The 19,937-nt window shown below is 43.0% G+C and overlaps 3 protein-coding genes across 5 annotated transcripts in view; 1 reads left to right on the top strand and 2 right to left on the bottom strand.

Moving 5' to 3' along the window:
- Nucleotides 1-4,103, bottom strand: part of LOC102056638 (PH and SEC7 domain-containing protein 3) — a 140,467-nt gene extending 136,364 nt beyond the window's left edge. The window contains exons 1-2 of the mRNA XM_027816141.2: nt 4,014-4,103; nt 2,974-3,067 (exon numbers count right to left, since the gene is read on the bottom strand). Coding sequence (XP_027671942.1) covers nt 2,974-2,988 — 15 coding nt within the window. The 5' untranslated portion in view covers nt 2,989-3,067; nt 4,014-4,103. The remainder of the gene's footprint in view (nt 1-2,973; nt 3,068-4,013) is intronic.
- Nucleotides 4,102-11,240, top strand: NIPSNAP3A (nipsnap homolog 3A). The gene is made up of 6 exons (XM_055698780.1): nt 4,102-4,568; nt 5,791-5,998; nt 7,901-8,062; nt 9,571-9,720; nt 10,098-10,184; nt 10,295-11,240. Exons 1-6 carry the CDS (start codon nt 4,134-4,136, stop codon nt 10,369-10,371), a joined length of 1,119 nt encoding a protein of 372 aa, XP_055554755.1. The 5' UTR covers nt 4,102-4,133; the 3' UTR covers nt 10,372-11,240.
- A 2,038-nt stretch (nt 11,241-13,278) lies between these two features.
- Nucleotides 13,279-19,937, bottom strand: part of ABCA1 (ATP binding cassette subfamily A member 1) — a 97,300-nt gene continuing 90,641 nt past the window's right edge. For all 3 annotated transcript variants that reach the window (XM_055698771.1, XM_055698772.1, XM_014286394.3), the window contains 5 exons: nt 18,769-18,903; nt 17,393-17,496; nt 17,174-17,266; nt 16,744-16,987; nt 13,279-16,544 (listed from right to left, as the gene is read on the bottom strand). In XM_055698771.1, coding sequence (XP_055554746.1) covers nt 16,404-16,544; nt 16,744-16,987; nt 17,174-17,266; nt 17,393-17,496; nt 18,769-18,903 — 717 coding nt within the window. In that variant the 3' untranslated portion in view covers nt 13,279-16,403. The remainder of the gene's footprint in view (nt 16,545-16,743; nt 16,988-17,173; nt 17,267-17,392; nt 17,497-18,768; nt 18,904-19,937) is intronic.

Below are 19,937 nucleotides of genomic sequence, written 5' to 3'. Positions count from 1 at the left end.
TGCGCTACAGCAACTTGCAAGATGAGTCGAGAATGTTTTGGTACAGTAAAATTCACCTTCTTTTAGTGCTGATACAAACAATGACATAAAGTGTTATGATGTCAGACATCTGGCCTAAATGTTTTTTAAAATCAAGCAGCGTGAAGCAGCTCTCCAGCTCCCTTCCAGATAGCCATAAGCACCTGCTCTGCTCTTTTTCTTGTTGCTTGGTGATTGGTAGGACATCTGAATGCAACCCTGGTACAAGCATGTCCTCAGGCCCTGGCTACAAAGAATGCTAACGTGACCAACCACCAGTAAACAGAGACAACACTGGTTCTTATAGGTATTCTCACCAGTGCCACACAATAAATATTTACATACAATGCACAAGGCAGATTGTTTTCGTGAGTACTGGCTAGGAAAAACAGGGAAGAAAATACCAAGTTGGGCAAGCTGTTATTCAGATTTCATATGGAGCAGCTGAAAGAATAGAAACCAAAGGATATTTACATATTCTGGCCTACTGGGAACATACCAAGAGGATGCATTACATTCAGGGATACTGCCTTGTCCGCAAACCAGGAAACCCTTTGTGGCTTGCTCACCCAGCAGCAGAACTAGAGCGAGGAAGGGCAGCACTGAGCACGAGAGATTTGTGAAAAAAATGCAGTGGAAACCTAGTGTATTACACAAGCTTGTTGCACACTGTTCTCAAGCCTACCAATGGCACTGCACTATGTAAAAAAAATCCTACCACCATTCAAAATAAGAGGTGAGTTACACCCTCTTGTTTGCCTTTCTGAGGAAGGCATTTAAGCTGAAGGATTTATGGAGAAATAGAAGGAAATTTCCTTCATACAATAGGAAGCTGAAAATTGTGATTCACAAAGGGACACATGCCCCCTAGCAAAGGAGCAGGTACTGTGCTCTCTCATTTTCCAAAATTCTGAGTCGCTTCCTCTGTGTTTAAGCAAACATCACAAATGAACTTTAAGCTGCTCTTGCAAGCATTAAGTCTTTTGGTACAGATGGTTACCTTTCTTTCATTATCACCACCTCCACTTACAGCACAAGGAAATAAAAAATCCTATCCAGTGCTTGCCCACATTCACAAGTTGCATACAGATCAGATTAAATGTGGTTCTTGTTTCATGGGAAAATGAAAATGGATGAAAATGTTGTATGCAGGGAGTACAACATATAAATGCACTAATGCACACAAATTGCTTTCTTGCATTTTGCCTCCATGGAGCTTTGCCTTCCATTAGTAACAAAAGTTTTTAATAAACCATTTCAGCTCAGGCAGTCACAGACACATAAACTGAAAATTTAATTTCATTCATCAATTCAGTACCAAAATTAAAACTTCCCAGCAAGAAGCATTACCTACTATAATTTCTTCTACAAGACCAGCACTGTCATCCCCAAACCATTTGTGAATTGTTAAATTTATGTCTATCTAGCACAGGCCTTCTTTACCGTTCTGTGAATTGGTAGACGAGCCTGCAAGTGGCAGACAAGAGCTGGAGGTACAACCCTCTCACTTCACCAGTGACTGCCACATCCACACGGAAAGAAGGATATACCCCTGGACTTCTAGAAGAACATGAATGAGAAAATACTACAGGGTATGGTGAAATCAAGTTCCAGTAAAAAACATGCAGAGCTGAAACCACAGCTTTCTCAATTAATTTCTTAGCCACTTCCTTAGCTGCACTTGCAAGAAGTTTTCTCAAATTTTGCCTTATAATTTGCTGAATTGTTTCAGGGGATCATTTCAGGCCTTCCCTAAGTTCCAGTGTAGTTTGCTGTAAGTTTTAGCTCTGCACTGTGTTGAACTGGTTTTGGTTGAAGGATAACTCAGAACATTTAAATGGTTTGATTGTGTTGTGCAAGGTATACTTTGTGTATGTTAAGCTGACAAGTTTAGGCTGTAATCAAAGAAGTACACAGCCATGCTTTGAGCAAAGACACTCTGGAACAATTAGGCCTTAAAGAGAGAGTTAATAAGGATACTCTGAGGGTGCACTGCCAACTTGGCAACAAGACTCAAGGTCCTTAACTGAAGTACCCTCATGATAATACTAAAAATCACACCCCTAGGTCAAGAAGGCTCTTGCCCAGGTGAAGACCCCTCCCCTGAGCATGCATGACAGTAGAAACAGTTGTGCAAGCTTATTAGAATTATATCAAATTACTAACCAATCGGTGTAATGAGGATGGGCTTGGAAACTTACTAGTTCTGCAGTTTTTGTGTATAAATATACTGCAGGAAGTCCCATGTGGTGGGCTTGCTTTGTGGAATACCACCTAGCCCCCAGCTTTGTGCAAACCTAAAATATACAAGCAATGTATCCCCAAGTGTGTGAAAATTGATTTATTGCACACCGGGCCATGAATATGCTTTTTCGACAATATTTGGATCAAATACAGAAACGACATTCACCTTTCTACTCCCTGACTACACAAAATAAATATAAAATCAAAGTCTCTTCTCAGGTTAGCAAGAACAAAACCTTAGTGATACACAAATTATTTACTTCAAAGAAAAGCAGGAAAAAAAAATGAAAACCAGAGGATGTTGATCAACCCTTACAAATAGTTAACAAGACATGACCCTGGGGGAAGGAATAGACACCATAAATGTCAAGCTAAGAAACAAAAAGGTGAGCTCAAGGAGAACCAAATGGTTCATAAGACCAAACAGAAAATTACTTGAACTATGTGTCAACTATCTTAACTAGCATAGTAAAAACCCTCTAGCAAAGAAGGCCCCCTACTGACAATGCCTCTGCCCCACAAAACAGGTGTGGTGAAAAGAAATAGCGCTGTGCCTTTAAATGGAGACTCAGCTGGTAAGAACCAGTAAGAAATAATTGCAAACACTTGTTCAAAGTGTATGAAATGTTTCACCAGGTGTTAGAGGGGTGCTAGCTTTGTGGATTCACCACCTAGCACCCATCTCTGCACAGAGGTGCCATTAACATGTACCTTAGCTCTGCGCATGGATCAGCTCTTGCACACTGGGTGAAGAACCAGATTTGGGATGACTACTCAGTTCAAATCCTGCCTTGTGTGATCATTCCTGATGAGAAAGCAAGCACAACAAAAGTTCAAACAGAAATAACAGCTTTTAAAAATGTCAAGGAATATTCCAGCACAACATGGCTGTGAACATTACATAATCCATATAATAAGATAAGTAATGGAGAACCTTAAATATTTTGGTGTGTGCCATCTCATTCCCGGCCTTCAGCTGCAATACAATTTGTCTGCAAGGGAGAACCCCCCCCCCCCCCCCCCCCCCCCATGTTACACCAATCTTAAACTGGCAATAACTGCATCAATCATCACACTTCAGGTGTTCTGCTGCTGTAGAAACTATGAGAATTATTCAGGCCATATTGCAAGAACACTTTAGCACGTATCATGCTCGGTTCTTCTGATATAAAAAAATGTAACCAAGAGTACCACTTGCACATTAAAATACAATATATATATATATACAGTGCAGATGCTTCATTCTTTCCACATCACTCTTTAAAGTGTTTCTTAGAACTACTTTTTTAATCTCAATTTATACAATCCTTCTTTAACAAAGAGAAATGTTGTCCATAATTGTGAGGAAAAAGCCTGAAAGCTCTACAGGCATGAATCCATAATTTCTCTCTTCATCTTAATTCCATGCTGAGGCCCTCAAAATCAATTAGTCAGGGTGGAGGAAGATAGGCACTGCCCCCATTAAGAGGAATCGTGAGAGACATTGCCTTGCTAATTTAGATAGTCTTCCACAAACCATCTTTTGCTAGAAGCTGATTTACTCCCATAGGTAAAACCCTGGATACACTGACACCAGCGGAAATTTTATCTTTACGGTTTTTTTGGCCACTATTTAATTCTGCAAAGGTATACAGTCTCAGCCATCACAAAATCCCACCCCTAGGCAACCGTGTGACAGCGGGGACTGTGCAGTCGGGCATACAGATGTAAGGGGGTGACACTGCCTGGCACCGTGCACCCCTGGCACGCACCTTGGATTTACCCAGAAGACCACCACAGAGACAAACCACGGGGCTTTCTTCAGGAGGAGGGTGTGGGTGGGGAGTTTGTATCCATGCAACCTCAAGTCTGATCCCGCCAATGATGCGGAAATGCTGCGCGGCAGGCGATTCACAGTGATTTGCGCCGGGGCAGCCCGTGAGGGGCGAGCAGTGCTAGACAGCCTGGGTACTGCTTTGCTGTGTTCAGGCCGGGCGCTGGGGCAGAGCGAGCCCGCGGCACCGGCACGGAGCGAGCCAGCATCTCCCCGCACCGTGCGCACCCCGCCCCCAGCGGGAACAATCCCCGGCGTTACGCCCCCTGCGCTGCGGTTCGCTCTGCCGCCGGCCCACGCAGCGGGGCGGGCCGGGCCGGGCCGGGCCGGAGGTGGCCCCACCGCCCGGCGCGGCTCAGCGGCCGCCCCGCTCCCCGCCCCCGGCAGCTGGCGCCGCACTCGCCCGCCGCCCGCCATGCTGCCCCCAGGGGCGCTCCGCCGGCCCCTCGCCGCCGCCGCCGCCCGCCTGGCCCGGGCCTGGGCCCGCCCTGAGGTAACGGCCGCGGCGCGGCGGGGGCAGACAGGCGCGGGGCGGGCGGGGCGCGGCGCGGCGGCGGTGCCGGCGTCAGGGCGGGGTTGGGGGCCGCAGGGGTGCGGTTTGGGTGAGGGGTGAGGGGCTGGGGCGGCCCGGGGCTGGGCCGTGCCGTGCCGCTGGGGCTGAGGCTGGGGCCGTGCCGTGCCGTGCCGTGCGGCTGGGGCCGTGCCGTGGCGTTGGGGCCGTGCCGTGCCGTGGCGTTGGGGCCGTGCCGTGGCGTTGGGGCCGTGCCGTGCCGTGGCGTTGGGGCCGTGCCGTGCCGTGGCGTTGGGGCCGTGCCGTGCCGTGCTGTGCGGTTGGGGCCGTGCCGTGCCGTGCCGTGCCCTGCTGCGCCGTGCGTGCCACTGCTGGTGCCTGTGAAGCGAGAGGTGGCCCAAACCGGCCCGGCAGCCGCCGCTGTGCAAACGCAGGGCTGGCCCTGGGCCTTAATTTTTCTAGTTGTGTCCGAGGGCTGGGCAGCGTGTCGCAGGCTGCTGAGGCAGTGGCAAAAGCCGGCAAACTGTGGGGCTTCTGCAGGGTTTTATGTTCTGTTAATGGAAAAACTGTGCTTGAGCAGCCTTTGGGAGCAGCTGTGAAGGGCGAGGATGCAGGCTTTAGCCATCTTGTGCTGGAAGGAATTGACCTTTTCCCAGGCATTTTCTTTTACTCTCTTTTGCCAGCAATACGTGATTTGCTGATACTGGTGTAAGGGTTGTGACCAGAAAACAGACGGCAGTGGTTTGAGTTGGTTGCACAAGGGCAATGCAGGCAGGTGCTGACGTTGCCTCTGCTTGGGTGGCATCAGCAGCCTCTCCTTTGAATAACGCGTCCAGCCGACTCTCTTTTCATTGCTCTGACTTTTTGCACCCTGCCACTGGCTTCCTGAGGTATGAGAAAAAGAAAATCCTGATTTGTTTTTATGAGCTGTTAATTAAACAATTGAGTGTGACAGGTAAAAGACACATCACAGCCTGTTGCGCAGCCGGAAGGAGTCGCAGCAAAGGATGCACGTGGGAACTATTCCTGACTGAAAAAGTCACAGGATGGTTTTGTAGTGGAGATCATGAAGTACCCCCCTTTCCCAGCCACCAGTAAAAAAATCCATTGATAGCATCTCACTGTTTTAGAAAACTCCAGAAATTAGACAGAAGACAGTTTTCTGGCTTGAGAATTAGTTATTTTTCTTAATATTTTCTCTCAGGTACTTGCATTCCTTGCTACAGGGCCCAGACAAAATAATAGCATTTTCTATGAAATTCGCACGTATGATATTAAGCCATCGAAGATGAAGGAGTTTGTGGAAATGGCCAACAAGTACTTTCACCTTCGCACAGCTCACTCAGAGCTGGTGGGAATCTGGTCTGCGGAGCTGGGAGCGATGAATAAGGTGGTCCACATTTGGAAGTATGGTATGCTCAGTATCCCTTTACACCACTCTGCTGTCTTTCTCTGCTCCCTTTCTTCTAGGTAAGAAGGTGAAAAGAATGCTTACTGGGTTGTTATTTGTTCCTCTTACTGTAAGAAAATTAAAATAAAATTAAAATATTCCTTTACTGATTACGAAAAGAACGCTGCAGAGGCTGTCAGGTCAATTTTGACATGCTGGGATGAGAGAATTACAGCCATTCTTAAACAGCAATCTCAGAACAGGTGTAACAGAGGAACTGCGGTAGTGCTTGCTTGGTTCATGGTAAGTGTTTTTAACATAGGGCCAGTTCCCGAACTGCAGGTGTTTTCACAATTTCAAAATGGATGGAGAAAAAGTTGAGAACTCCTTAATAAGATAATACACATAAGTGCAGGCAATCTATATGTAGTCTGTGTATGTTGGTATGCATGTATAATTTTCAAATTTTAGTTCAGTGTACCAGTCACTCCCTAAAACAATGAGCGTGCAGTTTGCATGCTTGAACTTCTGCAGCTGGACTGTGCTGAGAATGGGAAGCCATTCCACCAGCTCAGACTCCCCAGGCGCAAGAAGCGTGGTTGCTCCTTTAGCCTTGGTAGCGACAGGCTTCCTGCAGTATAATCAGCTTTTTATGTTGTTGGAGTTGGTGCTGACCGGGAAGGTGCTGGTGAGCCAAGAACTGCTACAATTACGCAAAAAACTAGGTGTGCTGGCTGTGCTCTTTGTGGAGCCCAAGGGAACTGGATACTCTGGTTAGGGGGAGGTGGGAAGGCACTCCCAACACAGTTTCTTTGTATACTTGCTGCAGTCCAGGGTAGAATGCAGACAGAGAATTTTGTTTTCTGAAGTCCTCGGTCTGCATGTCGAAATCCAGCATGGTCACAGTACCTGTTCAGAATAAAGTGGCACACTTTTTGTCCTGGAGGGTTAAAGGGACCAGCCATTTGTTGACAGGAATATTACGAGTTTACATGCATCTGTGGTTAATAAATCGTCCTGCTTCTCAGAACATTTTAGCCTTAGCTGTTACTTCTTGTCTCTTAAAAAAAACAAAACCCCTCTGTTTTCAATGATCTGTGAGAAACTTTCAAAATGCAAAATTAAGGAAAAACCTGTAATTTTCATTTTCTAATGTTGTTTACATGTGTAAGTTACAATACCAGTTCTCCTTGATTCATCAAATCCCTGCTTATATTTTTTTAGTAGGCCCAAGATCCCGGTATTTCCTAAGGTTCTTCCCATTCTCAGATGTTGTTTTTTTCTCTTGTATTATTGAAAGCTGTCTGCATAAACGTACTGCTTAAGATGCCACTGCAGCCTAACCATTTGAAATTTAGACACTCTTAATTCAGTGATTTTGTTTTTAATTAAGAAAAAAAAAGGAAGAAAGGTTTAGATTTTGGGCATTTAATAACTTTCATGTGGCTGAACAAAGGAACATTACTTTTACACTTGTAATTTTGATGTCATTTTGTACAAGGCAAAATTCATATTTTTCTTAATTTTCTCTTGCTAGGATAATATTCCTTCTGAATTTTCTTTTCCACTTCCTTATCCACTGTGCTTTCTCTGAATCTCTTTATGCTTGGTAACTGTTGCCACATCCAGTAGTTCCTGTGGATGCCATCTATGAACTTTTCTTAACAGTAACATCGCTTAACATATTTTAACTTTTTAATAAACTTTATTAGAAAATTTGGTTTGGCTTGAAACCATTTAAATCTGACAGCTAAAGCAAAGATTTTTGCAGAATTTAAAGGAAACACTGTTGAAAAATACTGATTTAAAAACATAAGTGCAGCTTACCTCCTTGTAATTACACATTTTGAGTCTGTTGTGACATTAAGAGCATTTTTTTCATAGTTTTTTTTTTCCTTTTTTTTTTTTTTTTCCTGTCTTACAGATAATTTTGCTCACAGAACAGCGGTCCGGCATGCACTAGCCAATGACAAAGACTGGCAGGGAAAATTCATCTCCCCAGTTCTCCCCTTGATAGAAAAGCAGCACAATGAGGTTGCTTATTTGGTACCCTGGTGTCAACTTGGGAAGCCTCTAAAAGAAGGGGGTGAGCTTCTCTTCTCTTTTGCTGATTAAAATTACTGATGCTGATGGACTAATAAAAAGTGGCTTAAAGTTTAAGCCAGGTATTCCGTGGCTTTATAACCCTTCATGTAACAAGTGCATGTACATGTCATGTGAAAAAGGTGACGTAACACAGCTGAGGGACAAAGTTTTTAAGAAGGATTTTACACTAACATCAATTACTAAATAGAGCCCTGATCATTAAAGTTGTAAAGAGGTGTGTGAACTGGTAAATGAACACACAAAATGGCAGTGCTGTAGTCAGAGCAGTCATCCCAGACTTGCTTTGGCCATCCATCAGTGAGAGGACATTCCCTGGAGACAGTAAGGACAAAGATGGCTCTCTTTCACAGAGGTTTTTCTCTTTTAGTGATTTGCTTTGATGTTACAGTTCTTTTGCATAATGCTTTTAAGGAAAACAAAACCTTTTAAAGATACATGCAAGTCTAGCATACTTTGTATGTATCATATAACAGGTGTAAATGTTATGTCCTTACGCATTTTAAATCTCTGTATAGCACATGTGGTATTAATAGTATTGACTGTTCCCAGATTTGTGAATGTTTGGAGGCTCGGTTGCATGAAGTGACATTAAACGAGCCTTGCTTTAGCCCTTAGCATGTGCATACGTACAGTATTTGTTCTTTATTTCACTGTGATTCTGAATTTTCTGCTGTTACAATTGAATCTGAAAACAGTCTGGTTTTCTCAGAAGACTGGAGAGCTGACTTTTCAAACACTTCATTTCCATTTTAGTTTATCTCCAGCCCATTGTTGGAGAATGAGACCAGGCATACATTGCCATATGGCAAATGTCTAGCTTTCTAAGTGTCAAGAATTGTGATCTAGAGTAACTGCCTGAATAGAAAGGAGATGGATAATGTGTCTTGTAGCAGGACTGAAGTTTTTCAGCAAATCATGCCATTTCTCTACAAACAAGGGTGATTTTCCCACAGAGCAGAGATGCTAAGCTAGCCCTGGTCTGTTGGTTATGCCTTCAGATCTCGCTGTGACCGATTACCAGGAATCAAAGGTGTTTATAATGTCATAAACCACTTCATCACCAGTCTTGGAAAAGGACACCTTGCATTGTTCAATCAGCCATCCAAAGCCCACAAACATGTATGATTATTTGTAATTTCTGCAAAGTAGTCTGAATCTCCCCCAATTTCCAGGCAACACTGAAAATTGCTAAGTTGGGCTTTGTGTGAAGCTTTCTGAAACTCATGGTCCCGGTTTAACTTTTGCATTTAAACTTGAATTAGCCACAGTTAGCAAGCTGCTTGCTTGTGCTCTTGTGAGCCCCTGGAAGCTGTGAGATACCGTGCATGCTGGGATGAAGGGCCAGTTCCGTGTCCTGCTGAGCCCGAATGGTGAGGAATTGCAGTAATGGTTTCACAATAAATACATCATAGCCGTGACACACTGTTTGAGAACCGGCATATTAATTTGTATGTCCTTCCTTGAGGTTGTCTTTGCCTTTTCTTCCAGGCGTATATGAATGGGTTACTTTCCAGATGAAGCCTGGTGGGCCAGCATTGTGGGGTGAAGCATTTCGAGCTGCAATCAATGCTCACATCAACACAGGCTACACCAAGCTGATTGGTGTTTTCCACACGGAGTATGGATTACTTAACACAGGTACTACTCAGTTTTTGCTACAGACTTTAGCATGGCAAGGGACAGAAGGAGAGGGGCAAGCCCTTGTCCTGGATGAGGATTGGCTGGCTTGATGAAATTGTTGGTGTGGATCGCCAAAGTACTGTAAACAGTCCTTGAACCCAGCTTTTTGTATTGGGTTATAGGCTTAAGCCAGGTGCTGCTATGTTCAAAGTCTCTCAGATTCGATGTTAAAAGAGTCAAACCTTTTAAAGGCTCAGTAAAGGATCACCCACCACTTACTTGCCTGGCATCTTAAATGCAAGGCACCTTAACAGGTGAAGGCAGACTGCTAGGACTTACAGTACATGTTCTATTGCAGCGTAACAGTATTCAGCTGACTGTTTGTACTCTCTTAGTCCACGTGATGTGGTGGAATGAGAGCCCAGATCACCGGGCAGCGGGAAGGCACAGTGCCCATGAAGATGCCAGAGTGGTAGCAGCTGGTAAGACATGATGGATCCAGAGAACACAATAGTGTTACCTGCATGTATGCTGTGAAAAGTATTATTTCTCATTGGCTTACTGTCTTAATTAAGTATGTATTTAATTTCAGTGCGGGACAGTGTCAGATTCTTGGCCTCCCAGCAAAATGTGCTCCTGATTCCTCTGCAATGCTCGCCGCTGAAGTAACCTTCTTCTAATGGATGTAACCTATGGCAGAAAGGCCAGGATGGAAGTGCTGTCAGCAGGTGCCAGCAGGTGGACATGTGATGTCATGAACAGAGCTGTTCTTCAATTTACAAGAAATAGGTACAAAATGCTGACCATTAGCAATGTAAATCAGTAAAATTTGGAAGCCTGATAGCAACTGCTAAACAGAAGTTTACGGTGAAGTTCCTACACCCCCAGGAAAAAGAACTCTAGCAGTATCACTTATGGCAAGAACCACGCTGCACCTGTCTTTAACACATCAGCTCATAAAACTTTTCTTCATAGCTAGATCACTTCTCTAACCTAGTAAGTTAAGTGTTCTTTTCCAGCGGTACAGCTCAGAGCTGGTATCGTTTTCATAACATACTTTGGTGATGCTCCTAATTATCACATTTTCGGTATTGTGTGCTGGTTTAAGAAGGAACGTCCCCATGTATCTGTTACTCAGTTATGCTTTAATCAGACTTCTCATTCGAATGCTTTGAATTAATTCTGAGTAATGTAAACCATCCAGGTGGCTAGAATTGCACCTAGGAGGTGCTGCAGTGGAGCTGGTCAGGTAGTGTGTTACGAAATCTGCCATGAGATGAGCATTTATTCTCTGTCTTGTAGTTTGCTTCATCCCTTTCCCTTTTTGTTCAGTAAAAACTTCCTCAAAACTGTGGATTACATAATGCTTTGCCTTAGGTATTTTAATACTTGTTTAGAGTGCTGAAGTCGATTAGCCCTTCTTGTTCGATTACATTACATTACTCACCTTACATTACACCTACAAACAGATGCTTACATTCTTTGAAATACTCTTTGCCAGACTGTTACAAAACAAATAAATTTGTATAAAGCATGAATTTTTAGTGTTTACTGTGGCGATTGAAGAGATGGGATGCAGCTTGATGCAAGCAAAAGTCAAGTTATTGTACAGAAGCACGAGTTTATATACACTTTCAGAAGCTGCGCGTTTTAAACAGTTTGGTTCTTGAAGCTAAGCATTGCATACTAGGCAATCCCCGATTGGTGGTTAACTACCATCAATTAACAGCAAGGTGTTACCTTTCCTTGGCACCATCCGTTCCTCTTTCCCTTATCTTCTCTCAGCATGACTCATCCTGCTGATTGTTATCTATTCACACTCCTTGTCCTCCCAGGGTTTGTGGCCTACAAGCTCGAGCACATTCCTTTCAGCTAACAGGGTCCTGATTTCCAGGCCCCCTCCCGCAGTTTACATCTTAAGCTCTTACTCTTTTTAAACTGTGAAATTAAAACCCCCATTCTGCAACGTGGGTTTTCCATTTTGCAGGTCTTGCATTTTGGTCAACTACAGTCTTGATAATTAGTTACTTCAAAGCCAGTAAGCTAGAGTGAATAGCAGCCGGGCAGAGGGCACATGGGCTGTAAAGTCAAGCATGTGTTTTGTGTACAGTGGTACAGAGCACCCTCTTCTGCGACTTAAAGGTTACTAAGCTGGCAGAGCACTTGGAGGCTTTTCCACAGGTTAATCACTGATCTGCAATGAGCAATTGATTTCACTTCTCTACTGATGTATTTTGGTGCAGTCTGGCTAATGGTGATTATTGCTTCTGTAAAATGCATTAAGATGTCATGGAGGGCACTAAAAACCCAGCTGTTGGCAATTAGCTTATGTCCAAGGTGGGTGGATGGAATCCAGGTGCAGTAGTTAAGGGAATATAACAGGTCCCAGCTCCTATACCTAAGTCTTCATCCTTGCCTCCTGCCAGCAAAGCCATCTGTAGGACTCTCAGGGTGGAACAAGCACTCCTACAGAGACCACTCACTGTCTTACATTTTAAAGAATGCCTTTTTAAGGTATAAGTGGTTGATGAACCATCATTACAAATTTGATTCAGAACTTTGCCTTGTGGCAGTTAACTCAGAGGACTTTTGGTTTTTTAGTAACGAAAACATGGCCTGAAAAATGGTACAGGGAATTAATATTTTTTTTCTATGTGAATGCAAAAATCAAGTTGTTTTTTTTTTATTCCAATAAACAATCAAAGAGAGGCGTACTAAAAACAATATACCTTTTTTTAGTAAAACTATTTGCTTTGTTGCCAGCATGTTAGAGGTATGCTTTATTCCAAAGTCTGTTGTCTTTTGACAAGAGTTGATGAATCAAGCACATTACGCAAAGCATCAGCTGAATGCTAGATTAAAACAGAAAAGCCAGGGAATTTTAAATGGCTTCTTACCTCAGGATGGATTTTCCTAATGAGTGTAACTTCAAAAATTGGTTGGATTCTGGAACTCTGTTGGTGGGGGACTGTGGGACTAGGGTCAGTAGCAGGCAAAATTTTAACATCAGTTTTCCTTTGATAAATTGGACCATTATTCTGCTTTCATTTGTAAACTCCTGTTGAAAATCAACCTAGTATTAACTTGAATGATCTTCCTTTAATTTGGTATGAGCTAAGCATTAGCTACGTTCAGTGTATTTGAGTCTTTATACTCAAACATAACATTTTGCTTTGTCAGTGAAAACATCTACAGGGTATTTTTAGCAAAGAGAATGAAGTTATCAATAGTTGCAACTTGCCACACCTCTGTTCAGAGGCAGGTACCTGACTTGGGAATTGAAACATCCAGGTAAGTTTGTTGTGCTCTGCAGCTGGATGTGACTTACACCACTCACTTTTTTTAGGACTTGGAGACCTTTTTATTTCCTAACTTTAGAAGCTTAAAGTAGCACTTGCCTTTCAGATCTTGTACCATCTCACTTTCCTGAAAACATGTGCCCCATGTTAATTTGTAGAGATACTGGAACGTGTTTGTACATTATGCAAAGTTCACAACAAAACAAACTTGGGCAAAACAAGAGCTTCTAACCGCACTCTGCAAAAGAACACATGCAAAAATGACACTTCAAAGACCAATGGTGCCATAAAAGCTTTATTTTTTACTTAACACAAGGCAATTAGAGTGCCTTTTAATACTTCACGTAACAGTTATTAGCAAATACAAATATATATACTTTTTTTTTTGCTTTTAATGAAAATGTCCATTTAAGGATTTAACTTAGAAACTTCAGTTGCGAAATCTCAAGATTTTTGCAAAGTTAACAGATATTCCAGTGCAAAAATAGATCCCATTACAGATAGCATAAAGTGCTTGGAACGAAGGAACAACTGTAATTCAGGAGGGAAAGATAAGCACAAAGTGGTGGTTTAACCATGGGGAAAAATGCAACTCCTTACTGAAATACAAATGTACTACAAAGAGGGATGCAATGTGTCAATAGTAATAAAAATCTAAAATAAGTTAACACCTCAGTGCAGTTTCATTATCAAGAGTGGTTTGATTACCGTATGTGACTTGAGTGATTTTTCCCCAACACACACTTCAAAGAGTAAATTAATGGCTGGCTGAACTTACTCCATGACAGATCGTGAGAGTTGCATTATGCTGTCTGTTCAGTATGAACAAGACAGGTCAGAGCTGTGAAATAGGTTTGGTCAACATCCATGTTTACTGTAACATTTTGTCACAGATGGACTCTGTGTGGGCATGACAGTCACAGGGCAATAGGAATCAAGAATCTCTTTTTGGTGGGCTACGGAAAAAGCATTATGATGCAACCACTGTTTCCTGCTAATTTACATAAGCAGTCACAAAGAGCAAACCACAGCCCTTTCAGGACCAAATCTAAATCCTCCCAGAACTCGTTCTAGTTCTACATGCACTAGCTTGGTACAGTGCAAAACTTAAGCCCTTCACTTCAGTGACTTAATGCTGATTTGTAATAGTAATTTTTAGCAGTGGTAAGCCTTCAATACATGTTATGTGTTTCAATGATACCGTAACATACCTGCAGCCTGTTACAGAGAAGTCATGGCTGTAGCTCAGCTGATCAGTAATTTTTCTGCACCTGGAACTCTGGTATATTCATCACCCCATAACTCATCCCCATAGGGTGACAATGCCATAAAGGTAATAACAAAGCATGTTTTAAGTGAGGTATACCAATCCCCATTACACTCCTTTGTCAATCCCCTTAGCAATGTATTATATAGATTTAAAAAAAAAAAGTATGAAAAAGGCACTTCAGCAGAGCACGTAGTAAGCTCTTACTTTATCTGAAGGCAAGAAACAGCAGGGACTGGGAATTTGTGCTAATTATTTAACTGTATTTTCAAAATGCTGAATTGGTCAGTGTTACCAGGTATACCTGGAAATATGTAATCAACCTTCTCCAGGCTCATGCCAGCCTTTTCACCATTTGTTGGGCTGCTATGGGCACTTAGAGGGGGGGGGGGGGGGGGGGGGGGAAAATGGTCCATGACTGATTCATGGCAGAGAAGCATCAAGAAATAGTCCAGAACCTGTACGGGTATTTAAGGCGGAGGCATGACATACAGGAATAGCCCAGGAACTGTACTTCATTCAAGCCATATGACTGAACCTGTTTCTGAATGTAAAAGCAAGACAGAAGGGCCTGTAAGTATATTAATGAAAGCATACTCTCCCATGACTGTTGTACAACATGAACAAGAATTGGTTGTTCTTATTACGTAACATCCCCTCTAATATTATTCTGGCTTTGTAAAACTTCAATTGACTGATTAACTGCAGCACTACTATTTCAAACGATCTTGTTCTTCAAGGGGATTTTTACTGAAGCAGTTTGTCACACAAGGGTGTATTCTCCAGTTAGGGATCACCTAATGACTGAAACTACACTGCACCACAGAAGCAGAAACTTACATATTTATCTAATGTTATACCAGTTTCCAAACAGGAAAATTTTAGGTGAACAACTTGAAGTAATTGCAGATAGCGACTGATTGCTAGAGTCTGGAACTTGGTCAGATCACGAATGTAGCTATCGCTGAATGGATAGAATGAGAGCATAGCATCACAGGCATAATGTAAAGAAATACTGTGGCTACAAAGATCAACTGAAAGTAGTTTCAATCCTTAATTATGCTACCTACCTATTTAAAGTCATAAATAATACTGTTTAAAAAAAAAATCTACATCTCATTTCTAGTTTTATCTGGCAAAGCCAGAAATGGCAACATGCTCGCGCTAAGCAATAATTCCAGATGATGGGTACCTTTCTGGTGCAAAGCAGGGGGTTAAAGAGCAGATATTACATATCTGAGTGACATCTCATGATTTAGAATTTGCTCTTGGCATTAGCAGCTTGTATAACTACTGTTAGCTGCTGTGGTCCAAAATCTAGGTCTGCTTCTCACCCACTTCCTCCTACTAGGTCTTCATGCAACTGTTGCTGTACCTCAAAGGAGCAGGAGAGTACTTAACTACACAAAAACCTAGTCAGAGTAGTTACTGGTTGTGATGCTGGTGGGACAATCCTGTGCATTTGCAGGGTTCACAGTTCTGCATATCACCACTTACTGATGGAGATGTACAGATAAGATGACCTGTCTCTTGCCATCCCACCTCCACAGTACTGCTTTGTGGCCCCAGATCTGTTACTAACTCACCTACACCAGTCTAGGAAAAGCAGATGGTCAGGTAAGTTTTCACAGCCTAAGGCTACAACACTGGTGGTGACTTTTCTTGCCACTGACTGCATTGGTGCATTCATTGCCAGCAATGGATGTAGCACCAGGGAATTCCCGCTCCTAACATGCATGTTTTGAAAATTAAAACACGCATGTCAAATACCTATAAATAACCACTGGCCATGATTCTTCAGTGAGCTATTTTTGCAACCCTAGTGAAAACATATTGTACAGGACAAGATACAGTATGGTTGAAAGCCCACAGCATCTGATGGGTGCCTTACCACAGCTTCAGAGTTATACTGTAATGAGCTAAGTTCAAGTCTTTCACTTGAGAACAGTACAAGATGACTCCGTGAGGCACTGCCCCTGTAAAGGAATTTTGTTTTCATTGCATTGAATTGCATTGCATTGAATGGTTATCAGTAGAGTGTCCAGTTTCTCTTCCCATAGCTTCTTCTTCGGGAGTATTCTATCCCAGGAAAAGGAAGTCCGCATTCTGCTCATCATTTCTTTGCTGAAATTGGCTCACACACAACTTTCTTTTACCTTCTCATCTTGCAAGAAGGAATTAAGGATTGCAATATCTACCACAGTCTGGTTTTTGTGCAACGACAGGTCCTTCGCGTGGTCATCGTCACTTTGGTCCTTAGCAAAATTTACAAATACCTACGAGAAAAAAGGCCATGTCACACATCACCATGTACTTTCATTAATTCAGGGTATTTTATATACCGGGCTTCCTGAACTAGTCCTGGAATTCAGTACTCTGCTGAAATGCCCTTAAAAGACAGATCCAGCAAACTGGTGAATTTATTCCTGCCTCTGCACAAAAAGGCTTTTGGCAGACAGGCTACTGAAAACTTACTTGGTCAAGTGTGGTCTGAGAAACGGAGTAGTCTTCTATGTGGAGTCTCTTTTTGTTCTGGGAAAGAATACTGAATATTCTGGCCAGGGAGGATGGCGAGGAAGGAAGCTGGTATTGCAGCATATTCCGATGCTTTTCCTTCAGGACACTTCCAGGGAAGGCATGCCCAAAGAACAACTCAACAGGCTTCAAGTCTGGGTTTGCTCCTGCAATTCTCACCACTATGGTGTAACCATCTCCAAACCTGTAAACAGGACGGCCAGCACAGGAATTAAGTGCCTTTGAAACAGAAGTGCAGCTTAAACTCCATCAGCATTTCCCATAGTCAGAATAGCAATGGAAATGCTGCATGAGGAATTAAGTCAGACTATCTCCCTAAAAATGCAAACAACTCTGTGCTGTAAGTGAAAAAAAACCCCACCAAACCTACCTGTTCTTTAGATGCTGGACACTGCCCAGACACCTGAATCGCCCATTGACCATTATCGCCATTCGAGTGCACAGGGCTTCACATTCTTCCATGCTGTAGGAGAAATAACTTCATTAGCACTGCAAAGAGCAGTGAAGTGCAGAGCAGCCAAGTAGAATCTAGCATCCAGCCCTGCTAGATGTACAGGCCAGGACATGATACAGTTGGGCTGCTACTTGCCTGTGAGATGTGAGCACCACTGATCTCCCCTCTTTGATTACACTTAGAGCACAGTTCCACAAGAAACGACGTGCTTTGGGATCCATCCCTGTTGTTGGCTCATCCTGCAAAATATATACAAAATCCAGGTTATGCTGATATATTCTACCAACAAATATCTCATCTCTGAAATTACCTTTTCATTCTGATTACACATACTGGAAACATTGAAAATAAGCATGTTTGACTCATTTTCCAAAATGAGAAATTAATTTATGCTCCAAATTTTAAGTTAGCAAGCTTATTTTTCAGATCTGGGAAGTACAGCTTATTCTGCAATTATAACATCTTGAAATATCCAGTTCTAAACAAAGTTAAAAGTCAATTAGCTTGTTTAAATAGAGCACTACTTTCTCCTGCACCATCAATTTCAGTAAGCCTAAGGTTTGCCCTCAATATTAATCTGAAGTTATTTACTTCTAATTTTCATTGCATTATTAAAAACACAGGACAAATTCTCCTGCACAGTAAGATTAATTTGTGTCCATCAAGAAAGCTGTTATTTTTGGTACGTATAGAAATCTTTGCAGCGGTACTAAGGTAGTAAAGATGCTACACTGCTGGCAGTTTGGCATCACATTCAAGACCCCCACTTACCCAATGACTTTTCAAAACTAGAAGCCTGGAGACACATTATAGCTTGCACTTACATTTAAATAGTTTAAATATCTATTTCAGCGTGCTCTTTGCTCATGATTAAGTGACTAATGATGTATTTCATAGAATGGTTTGAGTTGGAAGGGACCAAAGATGAAAGATCATCTGGTTCCAAACCTCCTGCCATGGCCAGAGACATCTTCCACTAGACCAGGCTGGTCAAAGCTCCATCTTTGAACATTCCCAGGGATGGGGTATCCACAACTTCTCTGGGCAACCTGTTCTAGTGTCTCACCATCCTCACAGTGAACAACTTCTTCCTAATATCTAATCTAAATCTACCTTCTTTCAGTTTAAAACCATTTGCCCGTGTCCTGTCACTACATGCCCTTGTAAAAAAGTCCCCCTTCAGCTTCCCTGTATGCCTTCTTCAGGTACTGGCAGGCTGCTATAAGGTCTCCCTGGAGCCTTCTCTTCTCCAGGCTGAACAACCTCAACTCTTTCAGTCTGTCTTCATAGGAGAGGTGCTTCAGCCCTCTGATCATCTGCATGTCTCTCCTCTGGACTCACTCAAACAGGTCCAGGGCCTTATGCTGGGGGCCCCAGAGCTGAATACAGTACTCCAGGTGGGGTCTCATGAGATTTAAACATTAGTTAGCCATGAAATATCTAGTCTTCATTTTAAGCTGATTTTTCTGTTTTTCAAGGTAAACATTAATGAGCAAAGGTCGCAGACTCACCAGGAACACCACAGGTGGCCCTCCAATGAGGGCAATGGCTGTGGAAAGCTTGCGCCTGTTCCCTCCACTGTAATTCCCAGCACATTTTTCTCCATATTTCACAAGGCCCAGTTTCCGAATTGCCCACTCGCCAACCTACAAGAGACAGAACACCACCATCTCAAATCAAGCACAGCCAACATCCACACAATGCCATTTTCCTTATGAGCTTTGGCTTTAAAAACATTTTTCAGAATGGCTACTCATCTGACTATCTAATATGGCATGGATGTAGGTTTTGAAACACCCTGTTCACCTCTAGATCAGGATATATGCTATCTGGCCCCTGGAAGGCTAGAATATCAAATGGCTGCAGCTTATCAGCCAGTGAGCATGAGTTGAGCCATGTTACCCCCTGGTGTAGTGCTCTTAGCAGTACCAGCTTTAGCTAGCTTTCCAGTTGCTGTGGGCTTGCAGCAGGGACACGGTCACTACTGACACACAGCAATTCCACTGTGGTGCATCTTAGTCCTTCAGACAGATGGGGGGGCATCTGGTTTGTTATTCAGGAGTATTACTACTGGTGCCAACAGGCAGGCACTGCTGCCCTGGGGACTAAAGTGTTAGGGGAAAGAAATTCAGCTACTACTCTGATCACATCCAGAACTGGGTCCCTTTTATATGGGCTAAGTAGGAACATCACAAAGACGAACTTGCCAGCAACCTTCAAAGCAGCTTGCTGTTTTCACCCATAATCACTGCTCTCAGAGGTATTTAGGATACCTGGACATACCTTAGGCACCAGATCTGGACCTACCCAAAACACTGGGTACAGATGTCATCTTCCTACCTATAGCAGTTCCTGTTCTGCAGCGCCCAGGACACATAGTGAGAACTGCTGTTAACCCAAGGAAACTGCACTGAGAAGGGTACTGTATGGTACTAGCAGCTGCCATTAATTGCCTGAAGACTGTCAGTGGAGCCCCATGTCTGAATGCTGAAATAGCAGCACTTTAATGATGCAGCATGATCAATTGGAATGTAACAGCCACCATGAGCTCCTGTTAAGCTGTAGAGTGCTTGCTCCCTGGGACTTTGAAGAATTAACTCTTGAAAGCAGGTGAGGTTCTGCATGACCTGCAGCTCCACAGCCCTTAAACTCTTAAAAGAAAGAAGTCATTCAGCAGAGA

This window comes from Falco cherrug, chromosome Z (genome assembly GCF_023634085.1).
Source record: "Falco cherrug isolate bFalChe1 chromosome Z, bFalChe1.pri, whole genome shotgun sequence".
Classification (NCBI taxonomy): domain Eukaryota; kingdom Metazoa; phylum Chordata; class Aves; order Falconiformes; family Falconidae; genus Falco; species Falco cherrug.
This window is presented reverse-complemented; position numbering and strand designations above follow the sequence as displayed.